The sequence below is a fragment of the Salvelinus namaycush genome, chromosome 14, assembly GCF_016432855.1.
Source record: "Salvelinus namaycush isolate Seneca chromosome 14, SaNama_1.0, whole genome shotgun sequence".
NCBI lineage: Eukaryota > Metazoa > Chordata > Actinopteri > Salmoniformes > Salmonidae > Salvelinus > Salvelinus namaycush.
Genome location: NC_052320.1, coordinates 33,565,590 through 33,578,795, shown reverse-complemented (window position 1 = coordinate 33,578,795; position 13,206 = coordinate 33,565,590). Strand labels below are relative to the sequence as shown.

The following is a 13,206-nucleotide window of genomic DNA, read 5'->3' as shown; positions in this document are numbered from 1 at the left end:
TGATACAGTACTGTAGCTTTTTGATACGTCATAGCTCCGAACATAGAAAAGAACACATAGATCAAGACACAATGCATTACTTTGAATGAGAACGTATGGTCTGTAATATTACTTCTATTATATCTCATATTTTTCTCCTTCAACAAAAATGTTAGCATGTTATAATTTGCCATTTACCCCCTGATGATTACATTCATTAATTTTGAATGTAATCATCAAAGATTGGTTTTAATTTAATCAATAACACCTTTCTTGTATATTCAAACAGAAGTCGATGGTCATAACTAATCTTTCTCTGTGATTCCAGTGTCACTGTTGACAATTTTGTGGGATTTCTTAAGTCATTTCAAAAGTTGTCTATGGACAATGCTAACTTTTTATCCTCCCTTCCTAAGAAAAAACTAGCGAAGAGATTATGGTGCCATCTGGTGACCATTTAGGGAATGGAGTTCTCCGCTGGTATGCACGTTTTCATTAGGGAATATTGAGGATTGATGGAGAAAAGAGGAGAGGAAAAAGTCAGTTTAATCTATGGCCAATCTATCGCCCCCCACCATAATATCTTGTACTGAAAGCTTAATCAAAGCCATGTTATACAGTATACAGTTGAAGTCGGAAGTTTACATACACCTTAGCCAAATACATTTAAACTCAGTTTTTCACAATTCCTGACATTTAATGCTAGTAAAAATTCCCTGTCTTAGGCCAGTTAGGATCACCACTTTATTTTAAGAATGTGAAATGTCAGAATAATAGTAGAGAGAAGGATTTATTTCAGCTTTAATTTCTTTCATCACATTCCCAGTGGGTCACAAGTTTACATACACCCAATTAGTATTTGGTAGCATTGCCTTTAAATTGTTTAGCTTGGGTCAAACGTTTCGGGTAACCTTCCACAAGCTTCCCACAATAAGTTGGGTGAATTTTGGCCCATTCCTCCTGACAGAGCTGGTGTAACTGAGTCAGGTTTGTAGGCCTTGGTCGCACACGCTTTTTCAGTTCTGCCCACACATTTTCTATGGGATTGATGTCAGGGCTTTGTGATGGCCACTCCAATACCTTGACTTTGTTGTCCTTAAGCCATTTTGCCACATCTTTGGAAGAATCTTTGAAATTATCTGCCAAAATTGTTGCAACCCCTATTACTAGCCTGTTCAACCTCTCTTTCGTATCGTCTGAGATTCCCAAAGATTGGAAAGCTGCCGCGGTCATCCCCCTCTTCAAAGTGGGTGACACTCTAGACCCAAACTGCTACAGACCTATATCTATCCTACCCTGTCTTTCTAAGGTCTTCGAAGCCAAGTTCACAAACAGAATACCGACCATTTCGAATCCCACCGTACCTTTTCCGCTGTGCAATCTGGTTTCAGAGCTGGTCTTGTGTGCACCTCAGCCACGCTCAAGGTCCTAAACAACATCATAACCGCCATCGATAAGAGACATTACTGTGCAGCCGTATTCATCGACCTGGCCAAGGCTTTCGACTCTGTCAATCACCACATTCTTATTGGCAGACTCGACAGCCTTGGTTTCTCAAATGGTTGCCTCGCCTGGTTTACCAACTACTTCTCTGATAGAGCAGTGTGTCAAATCGGAGGGCCTGTTGTCCGGACCTCTGGCATTCTCTATGGGTATGCCACAGGGTTCAATGCTCGGGCCGACTCTCTTCTCTGTATACATCAATGATGTTGCTCTTGCTGCTGGTGATTCTCTGATCCACCTCTACGCAGACGACACCATTCTGTATACTTCTGGCCCCTCTTTGGACACTGTGTTAACTAACCTCCAGACGAGCTTCAATGCCATACAACTCTCCTTCCATGGCCTCCAACTGCTCTTAAATGCAAGTAAAACTAAATGCATGCTATTCAATCGATCACTGCCCGCACTTGCTCGCCCGTCCAGCATCACTACTCTGGACGGCTCTGACTTAGAATACGTGGACAACTACAAATACTTAGGTGGCTGGTTAGACTGTAAACTCTCCTTCCAGACTCACATTAAGCATCTCCAATCCAAAATTAAATCTAGAATTGGCTTCCTATATCGCAACAAAGCATCCTTCACTCATGCTGCCAAACATACCCTCGTAAAACTGACCATCCTACCGATCCTCGACTTCGGTGATGTCATCTATAAAATAGACTCCAACACTCTACTCAACAAACTGGATGCAGTCTATCACAGTGCCAACCGTTTTGTCACCAAAGCCCCATACACTACCCACCATTGCGACCTGTACGCTCTCGTTGGTTGGCCCTCGCTTCATACTCGTCGCCAAAACCACTGGCTACAGGTTATCTACAAGTCTCTGCTAGGTAAAGCCCCGCCTTATCTCAGCTCACTGGTCACCATAGCAGCACCCACTCGTAGCACGCGCTCCAGCAGGTATATCTCACTGGTCACCCCAAAAGCCAATTCCTCCTTTGGTCGTCTTTCCTTCCAGTTCTCTGCTGCCAATGACTGGAACGAACTACAAAAATCTCTGAAGCGTGAGACTCATATCTCCCTCACTAGCTTTAAGCACCAGCTGTCAGAGCAACTCACAGATCACTGCACCTGTACATAGCCCATCTGTAACCAGCCCATCTATCTACCTACCTCATCCCCATACTGTATTTATTTATTTATCTTGGTCCTTTGCACCCCAGTATCTCTACTTGCACATTCATCTTCTGCACATCTACCATTCCAGTGTTTAATTGCTATATTGTATTTACTTTGCCACCATGGCCTATTTATTGCCTTAACTTACCTCATTTGCACTCACTGTATATATACTTTTTGTTTTCTTTTGTTCTACTGTATTATTGACTGTATGTTTTGTTTATTCCATGTGTAACTCTGTGTTGTTGTATGTGTTGAATTGCTATGCTTTATCTTGGCCAGGTCGCAGTTGCAAATGAGAACTTGTTCTCAACTAGCCTACCTGGTTAAATAAAGGTGAAATAAATAAATAAATATAAATGCTCGGGGTCATTGTCCATTTTGAAGACCCATTTGCGACCAAGATTTAACTTCCTGACTGATGTCTTGAGATGTTGCTTCAATATATCCACATAATTTTCCTCCCTCATGATGCCTTCTATTTTGTGAAGTGCACCAGTCCCTCCTGCAGCTAAGCACCCCCACAACATGATGCTGCTACCCCCATGCTTCACGGTTGGGATGGTGTTCTTCAGCTTGTAAGCATCCCCCATTTTTCCTCCAAACATAACAATGGTGATTACGGCCAAACAGTTATATTTTTGTTTCATCAGACCAGAGGACATTTCTCCAAAAAGTACGATCTTTGTCCCAATGTGCAGTTGCAAACCATAGTCTGGCTTTTTAATGGCGGTTTTGGAGCAGTGGCTTCTTCCTTGCTGAGCGGCCTTTCAGGTTATGTCGATATAGGACTCGTCTTTCTGTGGATATAGATACTTTTGTGCCTGTTTCCTCCAGCATCTTCACAAGGTCCTTTGCTGTTGTTCTAGGATTGATTTGCACTTTTCGCACCAAAGTACATTCATCTCTAGGAGACACAACGCGTCTCCTTCCTGAGCGGTATGATGGCTGCGTGGTCCCATGGTGTTTATACTTGCGTACTATTGTTTGTACAGATGAACGTGGTACCTTCAGGCGTTTGGAAATTACTCCCAAGGATGAATCAGACTTGTGGAGGTCTACAATTTTTTGGGCTGATTTCTTTTGATTTTCCCATGATGTCAAGCAAAGAGGCACTGAGTTAGGAAGGTAGGCCTTGAAAAACATCCACAGGTACACCTCCAATTGACTCAAATGATGTCAATCAGCCTATCAGAAGCTTCTAAAGACATCATTTTCTGGAATTTTCTAAGCTGTTTAAAGGCACAGTCAACTTAGTGTATTATAAGTGAAATAATCTGTCTGTAAACAATTGTTGGAAAAATGACTTTGTGTCGTGCACAAAGTAGATGTCCTAACCGACTTGCCAAAACTATAGTTTGTTAATAACAAGAAATTTGTGGAGTGGTTGAAAAACTAGTTTTAATGACTCCAACCTAAGTGTATGTAAACTTCCGACTTCAACTGTATGTATTAGAAATGTCAGTGCAACATTAAAGTCATTTCAGGACTTTTCAAATTTGTAATGTCAGCAATCAGTAATACTGCTTGTACTGAAAGCTTCATCAAAGGTACAGTAACATACACAGTACACTGTACATGTATATTCTGTCTATAGTCAGTGTGTGTGTGTGTGTGTGTGTGTGTGTGTGTGTGTGTGTGTGTGTGTGTGTGTGTGTGTGTGTGTGTGTGTGTGTGTGTGTGTGTGTGTGTGTGTGTGTGTGTGTGTTAAGGTTAGGTTAAGGGGTAGGATTAGGGTTAGGTTAGGGTTTGGAGGTAGGGAAAATCTAATTATTTGTGGTGAAACATTTTTACTCCCCAAAAAGTCCTGAAATTTCACGAAAATGTGTGTATGGTGTGTGTGTGGGGAGGAGGAGCTTTAGCTAGGGGTTTTGTGTGACTCACGAATTCAATAGAGGAAAAAAGACAAAACACACAACTGTCACTAAAAGTTAAAGGGCGCTTTATCATCAAAGCCACCTCCAGCTCCACCAGAGCTTAACGACAAAATGCTCGATCCCTCAGTCTTTACCATAAAAGTCAAATGTAAGAATTTTAAGCACTATTTCCACTTCAAAGTCTAATTCATTAAGACTGATAGCGCTAATACCGTTCTGCTCGTCTCATTCATAGCAGTATAGTAGTGACAGGGAGTCGTTTGAGCTGTCAGCTTCCTTTTACTGCTGATTACAAGCTTCAGCATCAGGATGAGCTGCTGTAATGTCACCAGAACTTTTCTTACAAGTACAGTTCTATTGAATCCATCACATAGCATGCATGATTCGAAACATTTCTCCCAAAGGTGTATAATAATTTTATGTCAGGAAAGGTCTTAAAGTAATGATACTAGCTATAGACTAGTTGTAAAGTATATCATCCCGCTTGCATTCAGCTAAAAACCTATTCACTCTCTTGATTGGCATTAAGTTGATTATCCGTCTTATTCATTTCACAGTCAACACTATAATGAGGTCAGAGAATAATGAGAAAGGTAATAGACAGAACTATGAGCATCATTCAATAGCCCCATTACAATCAGTAGTCCATGAAATCCGTTCTCGCTCTTTCCTGCACAGTCATATACACATGTGCACCAGCACATCAGAGAGCAAGGTGATGTCTCAAACTATTCTACACACTTGAACAGAGAGACAAGGTCTCTTCTACTCATGCCTGCCATTCTTGCAAGGTTGCAGGTATAGGGTCTCGTCATTACAATTTGTACAGACAGTATCTTAAGCTCTTGCTAAGGTACAGGGTCAGGGTGTCATATCTATACATCCCACTCTTGACAGAACACAGAGAACTATTTCACCCACAGATGGTACAGTATTGGGGTCTGGGGCCATATGTATCAAGCATCTCAGAGTAGGTGTGCTGATCTAGGATCAGGTGCACCCTGCGTTGTGATCTAAAAGGCAAAACTGATCCTGTCAGCACTCGTTCTACAACACGCTTCATGCATATGGCTCCCCAACTCTTGTCCAGGTGCATGCATGGGGTCTTTCCTGGACTCCTACCTATACTTCATGCCAGTGCGTATGCTCTGGTCGCTGGACGAGGGAATGTTGACGGACAGCTGTCCCAGGCTGCGGGCCACCATGGCCACAGCGCGGAACTTGTTCTTGGTGCCCAGACTGGGGCTGTTGGAGTTCCGTTGGTTCAGACGTTCCTCCGTGGTGCGTGTCACGCCACCGCCACGGTGGTTGTCCGAGCACACTAACGACACCTGCATGGTGGTGACCCAATGATGATGGCCCTGTAGGGCAGCTTAGACTCGACTCGGACGGAAAATAAGCACTCAATAAGCACGAGCTTGAGAAACCTACTGAAGGAGAAGACAAAGATGACAACAGAGAGGAAGACCTTCCGAGTCGGGTTGTCAACAAGCAGTTAGCATCCTGTCTCAACCTTAGCCTACCTCCCCCAGAAGCACAGGATGAAAGAGAACAAACTACTAGCAGTTGAACTACGAGTTCGATACTGCGTGGCAAACTGTCCGGCAGTGCAGGAAAGAGAGGTGGTCTGCTGCAGCTCAGTGTCCAGTATGTCCACAGTATCCACTGTGGCTTTCAGAGGCAGAGCAGTGACAAAAACAGACTTTTCAGATTCAGACTGTCCGATCTCAAGAACAAACTACTAGTGGTAGTAGTTTAGGAGATAAAGGAGATTCAGACAGAGAGTAGACTGCAGCAGCTCAGTGTCCAGTGTAGTCCAACTCAGCGCAATGATGTGTCTCCCCGTCTGGAAGGAGCGCACGCCACACATAGAGAGCGAGAGATCGCCTCAACTATTCTGTTCTGGATCAACTAATGCTTCTCATTTCACAAACGTACACTGATCAGTAAAACACACACTTGCCCCCTTCAAGCAGATTTCAGAGAGTTCATAACAAACTCATTTCATAATTCAATTGGTTATTTTGCTTATTTTTCCTCCCTACCTCTTTCAACATTCATTCATTCTATACTATTACTTTTATTTTACCAGGTAAAAAAAAGGCATTCTCATTCACATTTTGGAAAAGACTATTGTTTTAGATTATTGTTCAGCTGCTTCGGTACAGACAGACACTGTCAATGTCAAACCCCTGTGTCCTCTCCTCTGCTGACTACAGTGGAAAGGGGGTGAAAGGTGAGGACAGGTTGAAAGTCTAACATGTCCAGACTCTGTTAGCACAGGAACAATGCTTGTTATACAACCTGACCTGCATCAAATTAGGAGCAGGTGAAGAGCAATGGACATGAGCAGTTTCCAACATTGTCAAATGAATTACCAATTTTTTTCCATTGACCCAAAGTCAATGAAAGGCCTCCTTGTTTTTTCCTTTTTGTGTTTTGAGTGTGAGTATTTACTGAACTCTACAACAACAACAACAATTCTCTCAGGCACCGGTCACCATTCATTTTCGCATGAGCACAGACCCTCATACTGCTTTCTATTTTACGTTAGAGAAAATAGACAGATACGAAAGAGAGATGTCAGCGAATGTCAGCGAAATCAGTCAACCCCTGATGTCAACCCCTGGGACATGCACTGCTTTACTGTAGCTTACAACGAAGGGCAAAATACCCTGTTGAAAAGCCACTGCCCATCAAAAGAGAGAATAACGGGGGAGTGAACGGTCAGGACTAAAATTAGGACCATGCATATTGAGACAAAATGTGAACCATCTGGTTGGCTTTTACTCCCTCAGAGTTCCATCCAGCTCCATCACTCCCCTATAGTCACTGGAACTGTATTTATAAAGTGTCCCAGGAGTAGGAGCGCTGATCTAGGATCAGATCCCCTGTGTCCATGTAATCTTATTCATTATGATCTAAAAGTCCAGGTCCCCTAATCTAAAAGTTCAAACTGATCCTAGATCAGCAAATATACTCTGGTACACTTTGTGAATACGGGTCCAGGTCACCTAATTTAAAAGGCCGAAATTATCCTAGATCATCACTCCTACTCTGAGACGCTTTATAAATATGGGCCCTGGAGTACTGCATCTGGCTCCTTAGGGGCTCCTTAGGGGATGACTTAACTATGATGTGTGTGTGTGTGTGCATCTACTAAGACCAGTGACATCTCCTCTCTTCCCCTCTCCTCTCCTCCTTTCTTGTCTCCTCCAATCTCCACCTCTTTAAAACGTTACAATTAGCTCAACCTAAAGCATCCCTCCCTGGATCAAAGTTTTCATTGGATGGCACCTGTATAGTTAGTACACACCACTTGGAAGAGAACAGACCTCGGCAGGAGAGCTGTGTGTTTGGTTTAACTGTCCTCACAAAATTATAGTAAAACAAGGACAATTCTGAGAAGTGGGGACATTTCGCGGGTCCCCACAAGGAAAAGGCTATTTTAGGCTAGGGGTTAGGTTTCGGGTTAGGGTTACAATTAGGGTTAGGGGTTAGATTTATGGTTAGAGGTTAGGATTAGGGTTAGATTAAGGGTTAGGGAAAATTGAATTTTGAATGGGAATCAACTGTTTGGTCCCCACAAGGAGAATTAAAACAAACTTGTGTGTGTAACGGTGACCCTTACACTCCTCTTGTGAGAACAGAAAAGGATATGTGTGTACACTGTGTACAGTATAATATGTGTTAATGTGTTTGCTAATGTCTGTATCATGGAAAATCAGCCTCCACATAGGCGATAGGTATGCATTACACCCAGCAGTGACTTGCAACTGACATCTCTGCAGGCAGAGGTGCAGCTGTTCCTGGATCAGCCTCCAGCTAACTGCTTCCTAACAGGGTTCCTAGGCAAGCTACCCCTCCACACACACACACACATACACACACACACCACACTATTTAGGCGGTCACATCTGCCTCTATGTGAGCATAGTCAATGTCATCCAGACAGACAGACAGAGCAGTCAGAGTCTAACTGATGGTGCCAGTTGAAGATGGAACAAGTTAGATTCGGGTTTCCACTTGGTTCTGAGTGACGGGCCAATCAAGGGGATGCCACATGCTAACTGGACAATTTCACAAAGACAGTGGATTGTAATTAGATGTGTCCTGGAATAGTTCAGTATCTGTCATGGCAGCCAGATTGACCTGTCATAAGCTGATTGACTGGATGGGAAAGGTTGTGTGAGCAAGCACTATTGTATTTATTTAACCTTTATTAGCTGCTGCACTAGCACACATATGAGTGTGAACACATGTATGCACCCACACACAAAACAGTCTCTCTCTCTCTCTCTCTCTCTCTCTCTCTCTCTCTCTCTCTCTCTCTCTCTCTCTCTCTCTCTCTCTCTCTCTCTCTCTCTCTCTCTCTCTCTCTCTCTCTCTCTCTCTCTCTCTCTCTCTCTCTCTCTCTCTCTCTCTCTCTCTCTCTCTCTCTCTCTCTCTCTCTCTCTCTCTCTCTCTCTCTCTCTCTCTCTCTCTCTCTCTCTCTCTCTCTCTCTCTCTCTCTCTCTCACACACACACACACACACACACACACACACACACACACACACACACACACACACACACACACACACACACACACACACACACACAAAGGCATGTCCCCCATGTTTCTGACACACAACCCAGTCACATAGACTGAGAGATGTGTGAGTGGGCTGGGGGGAGCTCATCTCCTCTGGCCTCAGTTTGCAAGACTGACTGGCTGCCCTCTTTGTAACTGCACATGCATGTGTGTGCACATCCGCATGCATGTGTGTTAACCACACTCGACAGTGTGTGTTGATCTTTACCCAAAAGACAAAACTGCTCACCCAGACTTAAAAACATGATGCATGTTAATCAGCTACTGCGTATGCTGTCTGAGGAATACCGTCAATAGACCAGATACAGTATTTATTTATGCAGTATTTACGCAGCCACAGCATCACATTCACATCCTAGCCATTCAACCAAGACCTCCAATCCTTAGATCACACTCTGCCCCTCAATGTCATACTCTGCCCATCAATGATTCTTGACTACTTGTTTGCAGGGATTTCAAAGTGCTAATCACAGATTGGTCTCTGCTTTCTGCCTCTCAGTACTTCAAACACGGCTGGAAGATTTAATCTGTCAAGGCCTCACTCTTCGGTTCAGAGACTTAGCATTCCCAGTTTGGTAAGCTGGTGAAGTCATTTTAAATCCCTCAATAACGTTCAATGGGTTCCCCTCGTGGCCAATCTCTCCCTCGCTGCTTTTCTCTAACACCCATTTTACATACACGTAGTTTGAAACCGGTTTTGAAGATACTTATCATGCACGTGGAGGTGGTGGACAAGGTGTATTTTGTCACCCACCCAAAACAAATGGCAGAAAACTGCCATTGACACATACATGAACACGCACACACTTGAGTACACACACACACACACACACACACACACACACACACACACACACACACACACACACACACACACACACACACACACACACACACACACACACACACACACACACACACACACACACACACACAGTCATCACTCCTTTTCTAAAACAAATAATAATGCTAATATATTTACGCCTTTTCACACTGCATTATTTTAGCCCAGAGTTATCCTTAAAGAGATTTATCTACCTTTATCTACTTCCCCAGAGTCAGATGAATTTGTGTATACCATTTATGTGTATTTATATGTACCATTTATATCTGTGTCCGGTATGAAGGATGTCAGAGGTAGTTTCAATGCTAACTAGCATTAGTGCAATGATTAGCAGTCTACAGTAGCAACTTGCATGCTAGCTGTTCCCATAGACTTCCAGTCATTGTGCTATATGTTCCAATATACTTCCAGTCATTGCGCTAACGCTAGCAAGCAATTGCGCTAATGCCAGTCCCTTCAAACTGAACGCAGATACATAAAAATGATATCCATGAGTTCATTGGACTCTGGGGAAGTAGATAAAGGGCCTCATTGCCAAAATCACAAACTATCTCTTTAAGACATTTTAGGTAGGTAGCTTTAGCTAGCCCCTAGGAACATGATCCTAGGCTAGCACTAGTCAGGTGTACCTGCGCCAAAACTCTGGTAATTGTCATCCTGTTCTCCATTTTCTTTTTAAATAGTGAACCAACATGTTTTCAGCACTTATATTTCCATGACTGATCAAAACAAATGTTTTCATGCTCTCTTTTGTCTCACTGTAGAACAGATAGTGAGCAATATGTTTGGAACATCAAATCGCAATAAGATCACAGTATCGAACCACAATACATATAGAATCGTGAGAATTGCAATACATATCATATTGGCGCCCAGCCATACATTAGAATGTGCAAGTGTGGCGTTGTTTAGTCCTGGACTAAAATCTCTCTTAACCTAGGGCCAAGTGCAGTTAGAACACGACTAGAACTCTCGATCATCTCAGTCATCCCTTCTTCCTTTTGAGGTAAAGCTTTAAAATACTAATTTCAATGTAGCATTCAATGCTAGCCATTTGTGAGTTGAATGCAGGCTCCCAGCTAATGCTAGCAGTCATTGCGGCAGTAAATCTGATGAATTAATAATGAGCGCCTTGACTGCAGAGCACTGGGAGCACCACTGGGGAGCCTGCAAAGATGGAGAGGAGAGTTAAACAGTCTTCTCTCTCGCCTCATTCTGCAGACTGTCTGCTAAATATCTCAAATGTCAAATGTCAAATGTGCACGTGTGTATTTAAATCAAAGGGCCACAGTCAAACAAACAATATTCGAGATGAGCTGTCCATATCTTATAAGACATAGTAAGGCACTGCAGTATGCCTAACCAGTTGGAAAGTTGAGAAATTGGTCTGAAAACATTCAAGGGTCATGTCCCTGGTCAGATGGACAGATACTGTATGCAATCCTCTTTTATATTATTTTATATCCGTTTTTATATCACAGCCTACATTTCCCATCCACCCTGTGCAAAGCCTAAAGGAGCTCTGTGCAGATGTTGGTCTCCTACAGTGCAAGGCAGGTCATGAGAATGGCTGGAGGGGGAATTCAATATTAGTCACTGTGACTGGAACTAGCGTGCTACTATAGCATGGTATGTAAGACACTGCTGTCCCCGTGCTGGCCTGTGTTCCTTTATCCACAGAAGCTGACGCAGTGTTCCTGCTCAAATCACTTTATTTTCCAGGCCAGTTTACATTAATGTGAAATTCAGTCACACACAAACAGACGAGTGCACATACCACATACGTACAGAGACACACATAGAGATACAGGTTCGCACATGGCCCGCCAAGATGTGCACACACACAGGCACGTATACACATACAGACAACTGCACACACACACACACACACACACACACACACACACACACACACACACACACACACACACACACACACACACACACACACACACACACACACACACACACACACACACACACACACACACACACACACACACACACACACGTAAGCATGTAATTGGACGGTGTATACCATGTGTATTCCGTACATACGACTAACAAAGCTTGAAACTTGAAACACACACACACACACACGATGGTCTTCACTCCTGTTCTGAAACAAATAATAATGCTAAAATACTTTACGCCTTTTCACTCTGCATTATCTTAGCCCAGAGTTATCGTTAACCCTGGGCTAAGGATACACACACACACACACACATTGGCCCACAGATACACACACACAGTGGGAGGGGTGTGCATTGCTGCCTCACAAATTCAGGCAGTGACAGAAATAGCCTTTCCTCTAAAGGGGCCGGGGGAGAGTTGGGGGAAAACAATGCCAGAAATGATTGTCCTCTTCGCTGGGTTTAAAGAGAGCAGCTTCATTCACTTCAACATACACACACACACGCACACACTAGGGCTGTGACGATCATGGAATTTTGGGTGACGTTTTTTTTCCCAGGCAAATGACCACGGTCATCGTTACAATTCTTTGAAATACAAGAAAAATACAAAAATGTTATCCTCTCCTCCCAGTCACGCTTCTCCTCTCTGCTGTTCTGCTAGCCTAGCAGCAGCAGTAAACAATATATCATGCGGAGCAGGCATGCACCTACTCAACGTTTGCTAACCTAGCATGGATATTTCAATATATTTAACGTCACGTAAAATGTATTTCAAATACATGTAGGTATATTTGCATCTTTGGTCAAATGCATGTAATGCCTTAAATGTATTCCAGAGATGCATTTACATACATTTGCATCTTTGCTCAAATGCATGTAATGGCTGACAATTCCAGAAATGCATGGCTGACATCTACAGGGTGGCTAAAGCAGTTCCTAATTCGGCTTCTTAAATTACTCTTTGCATCTTGATCAATGGAGATAATGTTTTGGCAATGATATAATTTAAATTGTGATGACTGAGTAAAACATGTAATTTTAATTTCTCCTAATTTGAACATTCTCTCATAAAGAGCACATGTTTAAGCACATGTCAAAGTGTAGGTCTAGGTCTTGTGCTTCGAATAAGTGGTTTTACAGTGGATGGTTAGCGGTGTTATGGTGCATTCGTGACCAAGTGGGAAGTGGGAATTTAACACATCTGTGAAAAATCCACTTGAACATCCCCTCCAATTGGTAATTACAAATTAAATCAGCCATGAATCCCCTTGTGACAGTGGAAATGGAAGCTTGTTGTGTGCAACAGGGAGGATTGCAAAATTGAATGCAAGATTCACACCAAAAATGCATTGTTAAAACATTTCTAG

The 13,206-nt window shown here is 43.0% G+C and overlaps 1 protein-coding gene across 5 annotated transcripts in view; it reads right to left on the bottom strand.

Moving 5' to 3' along the window:
• The window catches only part of LOC120058953 (voltage-gated potassium channel subunit beta-2), a 96,791-nt gene that overhangs the window by 33,007 nt on the left and 50,578 nt on the right, over positions 1-13,206 (bottom strand). For 3 of the 5 annotated variants that reach the window (XM_039007703.1, XM_039007705.1, XM_039007707.1), the window contains exon 1: positions 5,607-5,821. The exons of the other annotated variants lie outside the window; for them this stretch is intronic. In XM_039007703.1, coding sequence (XP_038863631.1) covers positions 5,607-5,821 — 215 coding nt within the window. Of the gene's footprint in view, positions 1-5,606; positions 5,822-13,206 lie in introns of those variants that run through there. 5 annotated transcript variants of the gene reach the window in all.